General features: G+C 36.4%; 1 protein-coding gene across 1 annotated transcript in view; it reads left to right on the top strand.

Moving 5' to 3' along the window:
* adamts16 (ADAM metallopeptidase with thrombospondin type 1 motif, 16) overlaps positions 1–13,703 on the top strand; it is a 72,048-nt gene that overhangs the window by 52,966 nt on the left and 5,379 nt on the right. The window contains exon 19 of the mRNA XM_088928593.1: positions 13,303–13,507. Within this exon, the coding sequence (XP_088784719.1) occupies positions 13,303–13,507 (205 nt within the window). The remainder of the gene's footprint in view (positions 1–13,302; positions 13,508–13,703) is intronic.

Raw genomic sequence — 13,703 nt, 5'->3', positions numbered from 1 at the left:
AGTGGAAGACAGAGTCAGAATCTGACAGAGAAGTCAGATTGTCTTTTTCTAACCACCTTCTGTTTGCAAGCTTTTGTTCTTGGCAGATAGGGAGTTCTGCATTGCCAAAGTGAAACGAGGTGGTGCTACACAAGACCTTGAATAACGCTGTTTCATTGTTTATATCCAGCAGCATGTGCAGTGCCAGGCCTCACATTGACTCTGCCAGCCAGATACCTTTCTTCCTGTTACTCCACTATCACTCCAGCCATTCATTCCCACCACCATCTGGACCAGATACACTCCCCACAGTGGAGTTCCATTCCATTTGGTGGTGAGCTGGATCTCTGCTGTTGGGTTCTGGTGGCACAGGGTGGGATACTGAGGGAAGCGGACTGCATCCGTGTTGCAGAGGCTAGGAATGTGTTGCTAGGAAGTCGAGAGGCCACTCTTCTTTGGTCTTAACTTTACCACAAAGGTATTTGCCTCACTGCTTAAGGGCAGGGTCTCATACTGCTGAATTGGTTATATGTACCTAATGCCACAACTGGGAACAGTACAGTAACATCTCACTAGGGCATTCAGGTCTCATAAATCTACCATAGACCAGATTCCAGCAGTACTACCCGTATTACCCAGTACTACACATTCTATCCAGTACTACCTGACGAATTACTTGTGCACAACCGACGCTATGGAGCTAAATTCAAAATGGTATCATGAAGAACCCATAAACACAATAGCACTTGTCAAGGGTTGCTTTAGTTGTTATAGTTGGCTGCATACTTGTGCATCTACACTATGTGAATCCCTGCAAATATTTATAAAGGATGATCAATTTCTTATAAATGCATTTGTTGATGACAAAGCAAGGTAAACTATAAAAGGTTTAATGAGATCTGTATAAGGAAACATTATTGTTTTGGGTAGCAGCAACATAGTCAGCTTTTGTATGATCGCTAATACAGTATGATAACATTTGTATAACAATGGGGTCTTGGAAACATTCCAGATATCAGCACAACAGTATTTATCTCTGATTAAAACAATTATTGTTTGTATAGAAAGAAAAATGCTTATCTTTTCGAGGTAATTTTTTAAATACACTTTTGGCAGTTTATCAAACATGCAACATGAATTAAAAAATGATATTACTTAGTTTTAAGGCAAGGCTTAACTACAATTAAATGAAAGTTTAATTGATTTAGTAAAGCTTAATTTTTGTATAGCCTAGTATCTGAGACAGCATAGGAATGGGACCCTGAAGGACACAGCAGGAGGCCTGATACTATTTCAGTTAATAGGTTCCCTGGGCAATACAGGCTGGCTTCTCAGTCACATGATATAAAAAATAAAATATGTTATGACTAATATCACTTCAACAACAAAAATATTAAGTATTACACTGTTTGTATTTTTAAAGCAATACTTTATCAGATTTTTTAATATTTATTTTTATTGTTATTAAATCAGCATTCTCTCATTTCTTATCTTTCTTTATCGAAACTTTTGAGACTGATTCTGGATAGCTTTAAGGATAATCCCCATGTCCAGAGATTCAGGAATGTAACAAGAATGTACTAATCACAGTTGTGTCCACAAGTGCTTTATTTGGTAATTTGATGTCTGTTAGGAACAACTATAAACAAACTTCATAATGTTTGTACCCTCTGGGTGAAGTGAAACAGAGGTTAAATCTCATCTCTCATGGACTCTGGCGGTGGTAAGATGCTTTTATTCGTGACTGTATTTGCAAATTCTTTAATGTATTTTTAAGCAATAAGACAAAACAGTGCGACAACAGGTTATCATACTGGTGACAAATCTAAATGCATCTTACCTCTAGACCAACTTAGGTTTATCTTATTTTTCTTGTCTAACTTTCAGAAACTGCCTTTTGAAACTATAAACCTAGCTTTTGAAACTATAAACTTTCCACCATCACAGTGCATAGTGCAAAACATGGGCAGAAGGATTTTGGGGTTTTGGTGCATTTAGTTGAATTAATCTAATGGAAATATAACCTGTACAATCATGACTAAATACAGCATGTTCTTTAGTTCTAGCAAAGATACTGTTGCGGGGGTGCAGAAGGGTCATGCTGAGTGTGAGAACATTCCACAAACTCAATCACATGAGTCCAAAAGGCCAAAGTACAATATCTTTAACAGTGATGTTGTATATTGAACAAGATGTAAAGTATCTTGAAGATTTATTTGTAGCTGCTGCTTTTACATAAAACACAGAAATACATAATTATTCGCCATGTTCAGCACAAATGAATTACAAGTTAGTGTTTTATGTTATTTGAATAAAAAACATGAATTTAACACTGGCAAATAAAAGCACACAGAACGTATATTTTGCAAAGCTGTTTGAAAAATCATCTTGACTCACCCGCATAGGGATCCTTTAAGAAATGCATAGATCCAGTGGTTAGATATGGGACACAACTAATTTCTGATAGTGTAGGCTGAAAGGCCAATGCATTTCCTTACTTCTGTTTTGTTTCCAAGCTGTAGCAGAACTGGCACAACAAAACTGTGGTCAATACGACTCAAAATGTTATTTTCTTCAGCATTTACTTTTATGGAGCTCAAAGGTTTGCACATGTTTAGAGGTTTATGTTTCATTTCTTTGTGTAGTGTAATGTGTCTATTTTTTCTAAGTTGAATGTTTTAAGAGCAGTATTAAATTAACATACAGGTGGTGGAATGTAATTGCAATTATGACATTATTAACTTAGAAACTTTCCTTACATATCATTTCTCATGCAAATGTTATATTTAACAAAAGATAAATGTATATTCATTTTGGTGCAGTATCTACAGGCATCAAGCATTGAAAAATCATTACATCATGGAAATAGGTACTACCTCATACTGTATATAGATCCTTAAATCATTCATTTGCCAGTTTGTATGATCAGAGAAAGACATTAAAGTACTACCCTAACCATCCAGACGGCAACTGGGCCATAAGCTGTATTTGATACGCTTGGTGGCGTTCCAGCATACTCTGTGATGTTTGGCAGCTCCTAAACATTAAATCAGTTAAAGGGTATAAGGTGTCCTTCCTTCCTTTCACATTTATATAGGTTCTATATTTACTGTAATGAGTAACTTACATATTTTGTTTTATTATCATGTCCAGACCAAATAGGCTAATTATTTTTTTTCATATTAAAGGTTTGCTGTAGTGTTTGTTTCCTTGTAGCACGTTGTTTCCTGCTGCACACTTGACAAAGTTATTATTATGGTCACTACAATAATGCCATTGGTATTGGTCTAGGTGACTTTGCGTTACGTCAGCAGTTGTCTTGACTCTATTTGATTAAATTCAATTTAGGTTTACCCTTTTTTATGTATTCTAGATCTGTGTGAATGACCATACCTTTCTTTCATTAACAAATGCTGTTTTGAGTTTGTATTGTCATTTATATTGTTTGTATGTACAATTTTAAATGAGTGAGTTTCTTGTGTTTTAATACAATTAGATCTAAAACTGTAAATAACACGTGATACAGCCAGATTTCCAGCAGTCTGGTCAGCTCATACTTTCTACTGTATGGTACAAAAAGGACTTGGTAATTAAGTAGTTAAAGCATTTTGGCTAAATGAGTAAATAATTTAAAGTCATAGACACAATTTTTGCATGTGCTACAATCCTACACTGATTAAACACATATGGAAAGTACTATAACATTTGGGAAAGTTTGTGGAACAAATAAATAATGGGCCAGCAGCAGCAAAAAGATTGATTTTCCTATTAAATATACTTTTTCTAGCATCTATGTCCATATTTCATATCCAGAGCTTTTTCATTTATTGCAGTAAATCTTAGATAGATTTAGAGAGCCTAAATATTTTTCTCTGGGTTCCCTGGGAAATTGGTTCATTTTCTGACCGTCTTCTATCTCAAAGAGGCAATGATAAAGTGATTGTTCATCGTTAAGTAGACTGGAAAAGATCTGCTTATGATTTAGAGGCTTGTTCATTATTTAACTATGATTACTAACCCATAAAGCTAACCTTCAATGCTAAAACTGGCATTCAAAATATTTTATAGCTCACTATCTACATTATCTCAATATTAATACAGACACCAGTAATAATAATGGGTGAACAAATATGTTGTCTTTGAAGAAAATCCTGTTCTTCATTTAGGGTAATCATTGGAATTAAATATTTTTAATGGCTGTACTATAAATTATTACATAGTGATACCCATAACATCTAGAATTTGTCATTGATAAATACTGGTTAGTTAAACTGTACTTAATAAGAACATAGGAATTATTACAAATGACAAATAAGAAGAGCCCATTTGTCCCATTTAGCTTACTAGCCCATTTAGGTAGTGGCTAATTGATTCAAGAATTTCATCCAGCAGTTTCTTGGAAGAGGCATTAGACATTAGCTTTAACAGCTTGGCTGGGTTGCTGGTTATGCTTTTTTGTGAACCTTTTTTTTTGCTAATTTTAAATATTTCAAAAACAGAACACAATATATCCACATCTCTCTAAACCCCTCACTTACTCCTCACTGCATTCATCCCTGTCTATGAATTCCTACCAAAGGGATCCTAAACTGAAGTTAGACATAGAAGTAAGGAACAAAAAGGATTGGAGATCCTTATACTGTTCATAAGCTCTAGATAGGACAGAATCCTGTGAAACAAAGGGAGGTAATAAAGAGTCTCCTAGCACAGTGCCAATGTTTATTTTGCTATGGGGAGCCAACCAGCCAGCCAACCAGATATATTTCTCCTGCTGCAAGAGATCAAGACTGGACTTACCATTTAACAAAGGATACTAGGTGAGAGTACTGAATAAAAATAAAAATAGTGGGCTAATAAGAGGAAACCTGTTTTTAAAACATAACTACTCTACCAAAATATTCAAGAAGGTGCATATATTGCCCCATGAACAGAGCATACACAGATTAGGGACAAGTATCATATGAAGGTCATATGAGTGATCAAGTACACGGTGAAGAAAATATAAGACATTTGATTATTTGGATTTTTGAAAGCTTAATGTATTTGATCCCAAACACTGTTTCAATTTGTAACATTCAAATACATTTTACAATAATGAATTCCTTGAATTTATATGCTGTACCACTTCCCATTCATCACCAAAGGGCAGCTCTGAGCTGGGTGATATGCGGCAGCCATTACATACCAGAATCTGTGCCATAGGACCCATAATGAGTGAGTAGTCAGGTCCTTTGTTTAACCTGTCATCTGAAGGACAGCATCTTCATACTGGTCTCCATACTCGGTTGTTGGTTTGGGACTTCCAATCCATATGGGAAGAAGTAGTAAGTAAGTCGAACCCTCCTGCCCTTAGCTACAGAAAATGTTGATATGATATTATCCATGTCCAAAGATTGGTAGACTTGGTTCTCAGTGGAAGTCTGCACCAGTCCTGTCAATGCCTCTGTGACATTATTGATCTAAGAAGAATTTTTATGGGCTTTAAGTGGGAAAAACTCTTTCAACTGAGGCAATAAAGATGTGGAGGAGGAGTCACAGGGCAATAGTCAAGTTGGCATAAAGGTTCAGCACATTCCCTCTATTTTATTTTAGTGGTATATACACAATGATTTTGGATTTTTTTCCCCAAATAAGCTCACTCATGACCAGATCATACTTGGTCATAACTTGGTCATAAGTTTGACATGCTCAAGGAAGTTTTCACTATGCAATTCTTTGAGTTTTTCTGAATGCCCAGAGAAGAGAGGAGACTTGATTGCATTCAACCAATTAGCAACAAAACAGACTTCCGGTATCTTTGTTCATGTGACAACATTTCCTAGCCTTATATTATCAATTGCTGTGCCTGTAGTTAGGTAATCAATCTAACCTGTAGCTGGCGTCAGCTATCCATGTTTGTTATGTGCACTCTGTAACCTTTGTGGTCATTTAAGAAATGATAAAGGTGTTTCCACGTACAAAAGTCTTCCCTGGACAAACTGTTCTCTTTTTCCCCAAATCTCTACAGCAAAAACAAAATACTTAATCAGTAGACTAAGAATAAACTAGCCATGTCCAAGCGATTTTCTCGCCCTTTTTCATTGTCATTTTATAATGGTCTCTGGTGAATCTCAGTAGACACTCAAAGTAGTAGTAGGATCATTATTTTGAGGGAAATCCATGTCTGTTATCTGGACTGGCCCTCGTCTTACAATGTCACGATCTGCGTTGCCTATGTCTTGAAGCCAAAGTGCCAGGTTGCCTGAGAATACTCGAACTCAATGTGATTGAGTAGATCCAGATATGCTCATTGTTGCACCAGTGCCACCCACATCGGGAGGTACAAGGCCATCTAAAAAGCTTGTTTGCGTCACAGGCAGTTGCTTTCTCTGTAGCAATAGTTTTGTTGCTGGTAGGTTCAGACAATGCTTCTGCTGCAGGATCATACTCAATAGGAACAGTGAAGCAGTATGGCGATGTTTTTTTATTCTCCCTCTATGGCTGCAATAGGCCTAACGTTACTGCTGCTCCTTCCAGTGGTTTCAACCACTTGCTGTACACCTGCCAGCGCTGCTGCTTCATTCTTGTAATAACAGTAATCATAATAATAATAACTCTTAAAACCTCTGAATATGGTATTGTATGAGCAAATACTGAAGGAGAATGTCAGAACATTCATTTGTCAGCTTAAGCTGAGCCGCAGGTAGGCCATGAGGCAAACAGTTCTACAATAGCTGAAGAAAATTAATTTTCACATTTTGGATTGGCCAAGTCAAAGTCCGGATCTAAACCCTATTGAAATGGTGTGGCAGGACCTGAAATGAGTTGTTTATACACTGAAATGTCACCGATAATCAGTTGCAGGAATTCAAACATATTTCATGTGTTATGAGGTTATTAAATTTTCCTTTATTAATCATGTTATCTCCATCTTTTACGAAGACTTTCCTGATGATCTAATTACATTTTAGGTCTAAAATATGCAAGAATGTGAACCAAGCTTTTTCTTGGCACATACTTGTGTCTAGCACAGCGGTCTCGGCAGGAGAAAGACAATGTAACTGAAGGTATTGGAAAAACCTCACACAGTCTTCTCTATTAGTTTAGATATCTGAACTGTACAATGTAGAATAAAAAGGGAAATTTGGAGTTTATCTGCACAGAATACGACATTAAATCCTGTGCTGTTTTAATAGAAAGAACATCGGCAAGATGTTTAGCAACGTTGTTAAAGAGGCTCGGAGCACGAAGGAGGTTATGTGAGCTGCCATTAAGCTATAAATTCTGACGTAAAGAATTAGCATTAGAAAAACGGTCTTGTTGAGCTTGTACTGAAAAAGTCAACATGATTTCTGATTCAGTCATTTTCTTAAGATTAGGCTCATTTATTTGTTACACAATAAGACTATGAGGCAAATACTGTGAACTCTTGACTGAATCCCTTGGAAATGTGAGGTTCATTGTCTAACTCATGGTTAAACTCAGAAACCTCTCCAATTTAGCCTGAAAGTTTTTTTCACAACATTTAAGTTTGTGATTCTGTTGTATTAAAACATCAGAAGGTGGCAGGAAGATACAGTATGTCAGTATGTCAGTACATACTGTATCTGCAGACACTGAAAGCCACATAGTATTGTCTTCAATAAAAGAGGACAAGGAGACAAAATATACAAAATTGCATTATGGTTTATACTGTAGGTAGGTGGGTCCCTTTTCAGGCCATAAATGCCCATGGGAAATGGGGGGCAAGAGCCACCATTTTTCTTAACCATCTGACACTGGAAGTGGAAGTGATGTGGTCAGCATCATGCTCCAGCCAGCCTATTACCCCCAGAAGGATTAATCCCCAGTACTCATTTGGAAAGCAGGCTGAGTGGACCTGGGAGCCATCTGGAAGGAATTAGAGCAAACTACATCGTTTGCCCCTACCTGGGATTGAACCCAAGACCTTTGGGTCAGGAGCTAGACACCCTTGCCTTCTGTGCTACCACAGCTCCATTTATTATGGTTTATGCCTACCCAAAAAATGTTAGTTGGTCAGGTAAGTAAAAACGTGCTATTGAACTATCATACCACATAAAGTATACAGTTTCCCACTGGACAGAGATTGGTCTTTCCTCTCCTTTGATTTCAATTTGTCAAGTTTATATTATGAGAGTCTTCATGTCCTCACCCAGAAACACATCAGGGTGATCTCACTGAGTTTCACCGCCAATTTGGTTAAGAAATTAAATAAATATTTGTTTTTAAATATGATAGTCTCCCAAGTTTGTTACCTACCTTACCTGAGTATAGAAATTTGGAACTCCGTTTTGAATACAATTAAAGCCTCTTTTGTTTTGTTCTTTGCAGAAGGAAAGGCTACTGCAAACTGTAGTAATACTTACGAGCAAATCAACAAATATATGTTGTTAAGGTTGAGACTCTGGTATCATGGCAACATCTATTTTTTTCTTAGGAAATCTAAACAGCTAGCACACTAGGTATGTGAATTCTGCAAGCATGCATTCCAGGACAAAATAGAAATATTAGTCATGGATATCAGAAACCAAACTGAGTGTCAAAAGGGAATAAATAATGTCTTGAGTGAATAAAGAACACATAGCAGCTGCTAAATGAAAATGGAGTGACACTATAACAGATTCAGAAATGACATCCTTAACCTTGGACTTTCACATGCATGGTGGTTAGTAGAAGGTATTGGGGTACCACACAACCACTTTCAAAACTCAAAAATGTACTCAGCTAAATACTATTGTTAAGTAGGTTTCCAAACAGTGCAGGATTTAGCTAAGAATGTAAACATGCATAAATGTTTTTTGTTGTGTCAGTAATATAACTATTCTGCTCCTCCAGCTATTGCTGCTACTGCAACAACAAGTTGAATAATATAATGAAGTACCATCTATAGTGCCTCTGTGCCTCTTGAACATGTGAAACTCTTTAACAATCTGGCAACTGAATGATAAACCACTTGTCCGTGTTGTCAGTGGAGCACCTGTACTGACACCCTAGCCAAGTAAACAATTAGCATTGAACTGCTATTTGCCTTAGTCAATAGCCATCAGAAAAAACAAAACAATCAAAAGCATGGCATGTTAAAACTGCATTTCTAAACAATTTAAGAAGAAATACAAGAGAGTCAAGTGTCACTTTGTTAGAAACAACAAATTTTGAAGAGTATTAAAATAGATAAGATCTTACTTCACGATGATAACTACCATACTACAAAACCTCTGAGCTGACACCATTCTGAAAGTTATTCATAATAGGGAAATGCTGCAAAAAAGAAAAAAAAGAGGAAAAAATACAGGACGTGTGGTCTTGCTTATAAACACAGTTATAACAAGGAAATGCGGTGGAGAACATTAATGTTTTTAATCAATATAATGAACTTCCCGTTTTTCTTCACTGAGGTAAACAGCAAACACTACTCCCCAGGAAGGACCAAGAACCATGGGGTTCAACAAAAATGCCAGCCTCTCTCCATAATTTCCTTGTTCATAAAAATACATGTCTCATTCAGGAAATCACTGGGATGTAATCTGGGTAAAACTGCAGCACATGACCCTCACTCTTTCTTTCTAAAGTAGTTGTTTGTCAGTGTGTCAGAGAAAAGTGAAAATAAACACTTCAGGTTTGTCAGCAATTCCAGAGAAGTCCTCATCATAGACACTGTGTGAATTCCCCAATGACCAGTACTGTTGCAGCAAAGCTGAAGACCACACAAGCATTGTTTTTCACAAGGATCCCACTCCACCATCTTCCTCAGGTCTCTCTAGTAGACAGTAGTGAGTGTTGTGTTGATGGGTGTGGTCTTGCAGCTTAGTAAACTTGCATTCCAAACTGTATGGACTGTGTGAGTATTCAGTGTCTTTTTCTGGTCTCAAAAACAAAGTCCATTTTCAGGATCAACTGCTGAACAGTTGATGTGTGAGAGTTTTCACAAGGAGAGCTCTCAAGTGTGTGAGCAAAATGGCCTTTTTAGCTAATTCATGAGTCAAATTAGAATTCTTTCAAATTAATGATGCCTTACTAGTGCATTGTACAATTTTATACATGCATTGAAATTGTTAACATAAAGACCTTAGTCTTTTTCACAGGTCATTGTGTTCCATCTTTGTATAATGGACATACACCATTATTGAACTGTTATTAAACCTGGCAAGTAATAATTAGAATTTCTAGCAAATTAACTTATTCAAAATACCTATTTCTGTGACTCTTGTCTATATTGTACAAAATTCCCTTGCCAACAATTATAAACTGTTGTGCTATGATGAGTAGCAGCCAGATTACAACAGTGATGCTTAATGTATGTCCTATTCTGCTAAATAAAAAATGAATACCTTGCAAAAAGAAATTAGAGGAGGATGAGACTAGATGTAATACCACCAACTCTGCATTTAGACCAATGAAGAGCCTTGAGAACAGACAGAATATATTTTTTCTAGTTTTAGCGTTCCAGACGATTGATGCCCTACTGTAAATAACTGTGAAGTTTATGTTCTGTAAAAGTGCTGATAGGCATGCTTTGGTTGTCAGAGTGGGAGAAGAAACAGGGGAAGGTTGGATTTACAGTATGAGGATCCTTTATTTTAACTATTTTCAGTAGTACAAGCCAGCTAGCTGTCATCAACGTGCTCAAGCTCTGATCTCCAGCGCTAGACCTAGAGTCAGCCTCCATGCCTGTTGATTGCCAACAGTATCAGGAACCTGGGGCCAGAAGTCTGTACTAAAAGCATTCATCAGACAGCAAAGAAACGTGATCATTAGGTCAGCATCCCTTTAGTTAGTCTGTTTACAAGTTTTCTAATAATACATCATGCATTTCCTATCCTGGAATACAGTGACATGATTAAATAATGGTTAGGTAACAGATATGCTTACTTACTATTTATTAGTGCCAGTGTACTATTATAGTACTGATTTAGGTAAATGTGGCTCTGGAAAGACACATGCAGTGCCTCATGTTTATTTTGGTCTACTACTGTACATACATGTCTTTACTTTCATCCTGTTACTTTCATGTTAAAGAATAGGAATATATCGGTTGAGTTTATCTAGATACACAAAAAGGTGTTCAATTAAGCACTGTAATGTTTCAAACATAATGCACACACTGGGTGAAATGATTCAGCCACAAACAGGTACAGGCATTTCTCTTGGATTATTTTCATCCAATGCACATCCATCCCCTGAATTCGGCATTTTACAGTTCTAATAAATGTAACTGAATATGGATTTCTAAACTAAATCCGTAATTCCATTTTATAACTGCTTCTTCAGTTAATTCAGGGTTACAAGGCAAGGCAGGGTAAACCCTGGATGGGACACCAGTCCATATCAGGGCAGACACACACACTCACAACTATAGCCAATTTTCCCAGTACCCAATTAACCTACTGTACCAGTACGTTTTTGGACCGTGGGAGGTAACCCACATAAACAGAATGAGAACATACAAACTCCACACAGACAGCACCCCACATCCAGGATTGAACCCAGGGCCCCAGCAGTGCTAATCACTGTGCCAATGTGCTCCCCTTCTAAACTAAATTCCATATTAAGTAGAGTTGTACAGAAATTATGTTGATATTCAAGTAGTATTTGTACAGTAGCAGCTGTTTGAAATGTATTTCAGCATCTTATTGTAACACACAGGAGTATTGCTGAATTTATAGTGTCAGGTGGGAAAGCATGTTGTCTTGCACAAAAAGTGCAGTTGTGTGTTAGAGTACAAAGAAATTAATTTGTTAACCCAATACATATTTTCACAGGTTACAAAACAAAATGAGATGATCATACATTGTCGTAGTTCTATTTTATAGTGTTGTATTCTATATGTTCAAGAACAAAAGGCACGAATAACTCACATTTTTAGTCAGAGACATTGAAATCTTGGATACATTGCAAAGCTTGGATAACTTCATATTTTTAGAATGAAATACTAAAGACCTAGCAGTTGAAAAAATATTCAGTAAGTATATCAACATTTACTGAAGAAGTTTTTTTTTAATCAAACAGATAAGTAGAACTTAATTAAATTTCATACCAATGCTATTTCTAAGGTTTGCTTTAGGCTTTTCTCATGGTTTATATTATTCTGGTGATTTTTTTTAACTTAGTTTAACTTGGTTGTTTTAGGTAGATAACATAGGGAAATATCTTTGCTGGACTAAAACTGACCACCATCCCAGTTTCTGTTTTGTTAACCCTCTTTTTATCAGTCAGACATTTGGTAAATGATTTAAATAAATAAAATTAGAATTATTTAAGAAAATAATTTATCTGATTCGTCTTCTAAATAGAAATTCAGCAGTACACTTCATCTGTAACTACACATATCTTTGTTTTGCAATCTCTATTTCCAGTATTTCTTTTGCCTTTCAAAAGCAAATATTTGAAACGAAATCTAGCCAACATTTCAGGGTCCCAGGAGCTGTTAGAAATGTGTAGAAAAGGTTCTTTATCCTATACTCCATACAAGTACTGAACACAAGTTGTTAATGATATTTTGTTTGTACCCTGTATTTGCATTATGATCCTTTTGAATGTCTGCTTTTGTGTCTGATGTGTTGTTTGTCTTTAAAGTTTGTTGTTGAATTGAATGTTGTGTATTTCAATTAATTGTATTGTTAATAATGGGGCAAACCTAAGACAAACTTCCACTTTTAGTGGACAATAAAGTTAATCTAATCTAATGTGTTTTATGAGATGATTCATTTAAAGATGATGAACTGGAGAGTCTCCACTTATACAATAGGGAACAATTAAAGACAAATTCCTTGATCAAGAGTTATAACAGTACATTGACAGATCCACCTGGGATTTAAACCTACAACTCATCAGTCAGGAGTCAAGAGTCCCAACCACTACTCCACACTCCCATTTAATGCTAATACATTTTTATAGCACTGGAGCTTGCAGCATGTCAAATGCCTAATGACTATGGCTGGCTGGTGTATTGAAGGTGCATGTCTGCAAGCTATGTTTCTCCTATTTCATAGAACTTGTACTGTAGCTGCTAATGAAAATCACAAATTTGATGTTACAACAATGAAAAGAATTGTCCATTTTAAATTTGAAAAATATTGCTCATGTCAGATTGCTATGCTCTCTCTGAGTAAAATAGGAATAATTCCTTAGTAAATCTTCTTTGCAAGATATACTGTTTATTGTCATTACTAGTTTATTTTTTATGTGACCACTTTAAAATCTATGAAATATGCATCAATAGTTCCTTCATGAAAAAATCCAACAGATTTGGTCTGTTTATTGGAAAACGTGTTTTCTTTTCGTATAAGTAATGCTTAAATGAGTTTCTTTTACCTCTTCCCACAGCTGGAGTATTGGAGAATGGGGTGCTTGCAATCGCAGCTGTGGAATTGGTGAGCAAATTCGTCAGGTGCGCTGCCTACAGAGGATTACTAGCAAGCAAATGGAGGCTGTAGCGGATTCCAAGTGTCCCCTTCCAGTTCCAGTACGCAGACAAACCTGTAATATCCACACTTGTCCTCCTGCCTGGAGCACAGGTCCATGGTCTGAGGTAAACATGTCATTTTATGTTTTGGTTTCATTTCTCATCACAGGCTGAAAATGACAGTTAATGAAGGGTGAGGGATGTACAGTAGGTGGGCTTAGCAGGCTCCACAGGAAAGGGCTATGTGAAATGTTTGTTTTTTTCTTTGGTATAAAACAATTATTGTTGGAATACAAATACTAACTCAAAGAATACAAGGCAA

Source organism: Atractosteus spatula, chromosome 12 (assembly GCF_055471065.1).
Source record: "Atractosteus spatula isolate fAtrSpa1 chromosome 12, fAtrSpa1.hap1, whole genome shotgun sequence".
Lineage (NCBI taxonomy): Eukaryota > Metazoa > Chordata > Actinopteri > Semionotiformes > Lepisosteidae > Atractosteus > Atractosteus spatula.
The sequence above is the reverse complement of the archived record's forward strand: the minus strand, read 5'-3'. Positions and strand labels throughout refer to the sequence as shown.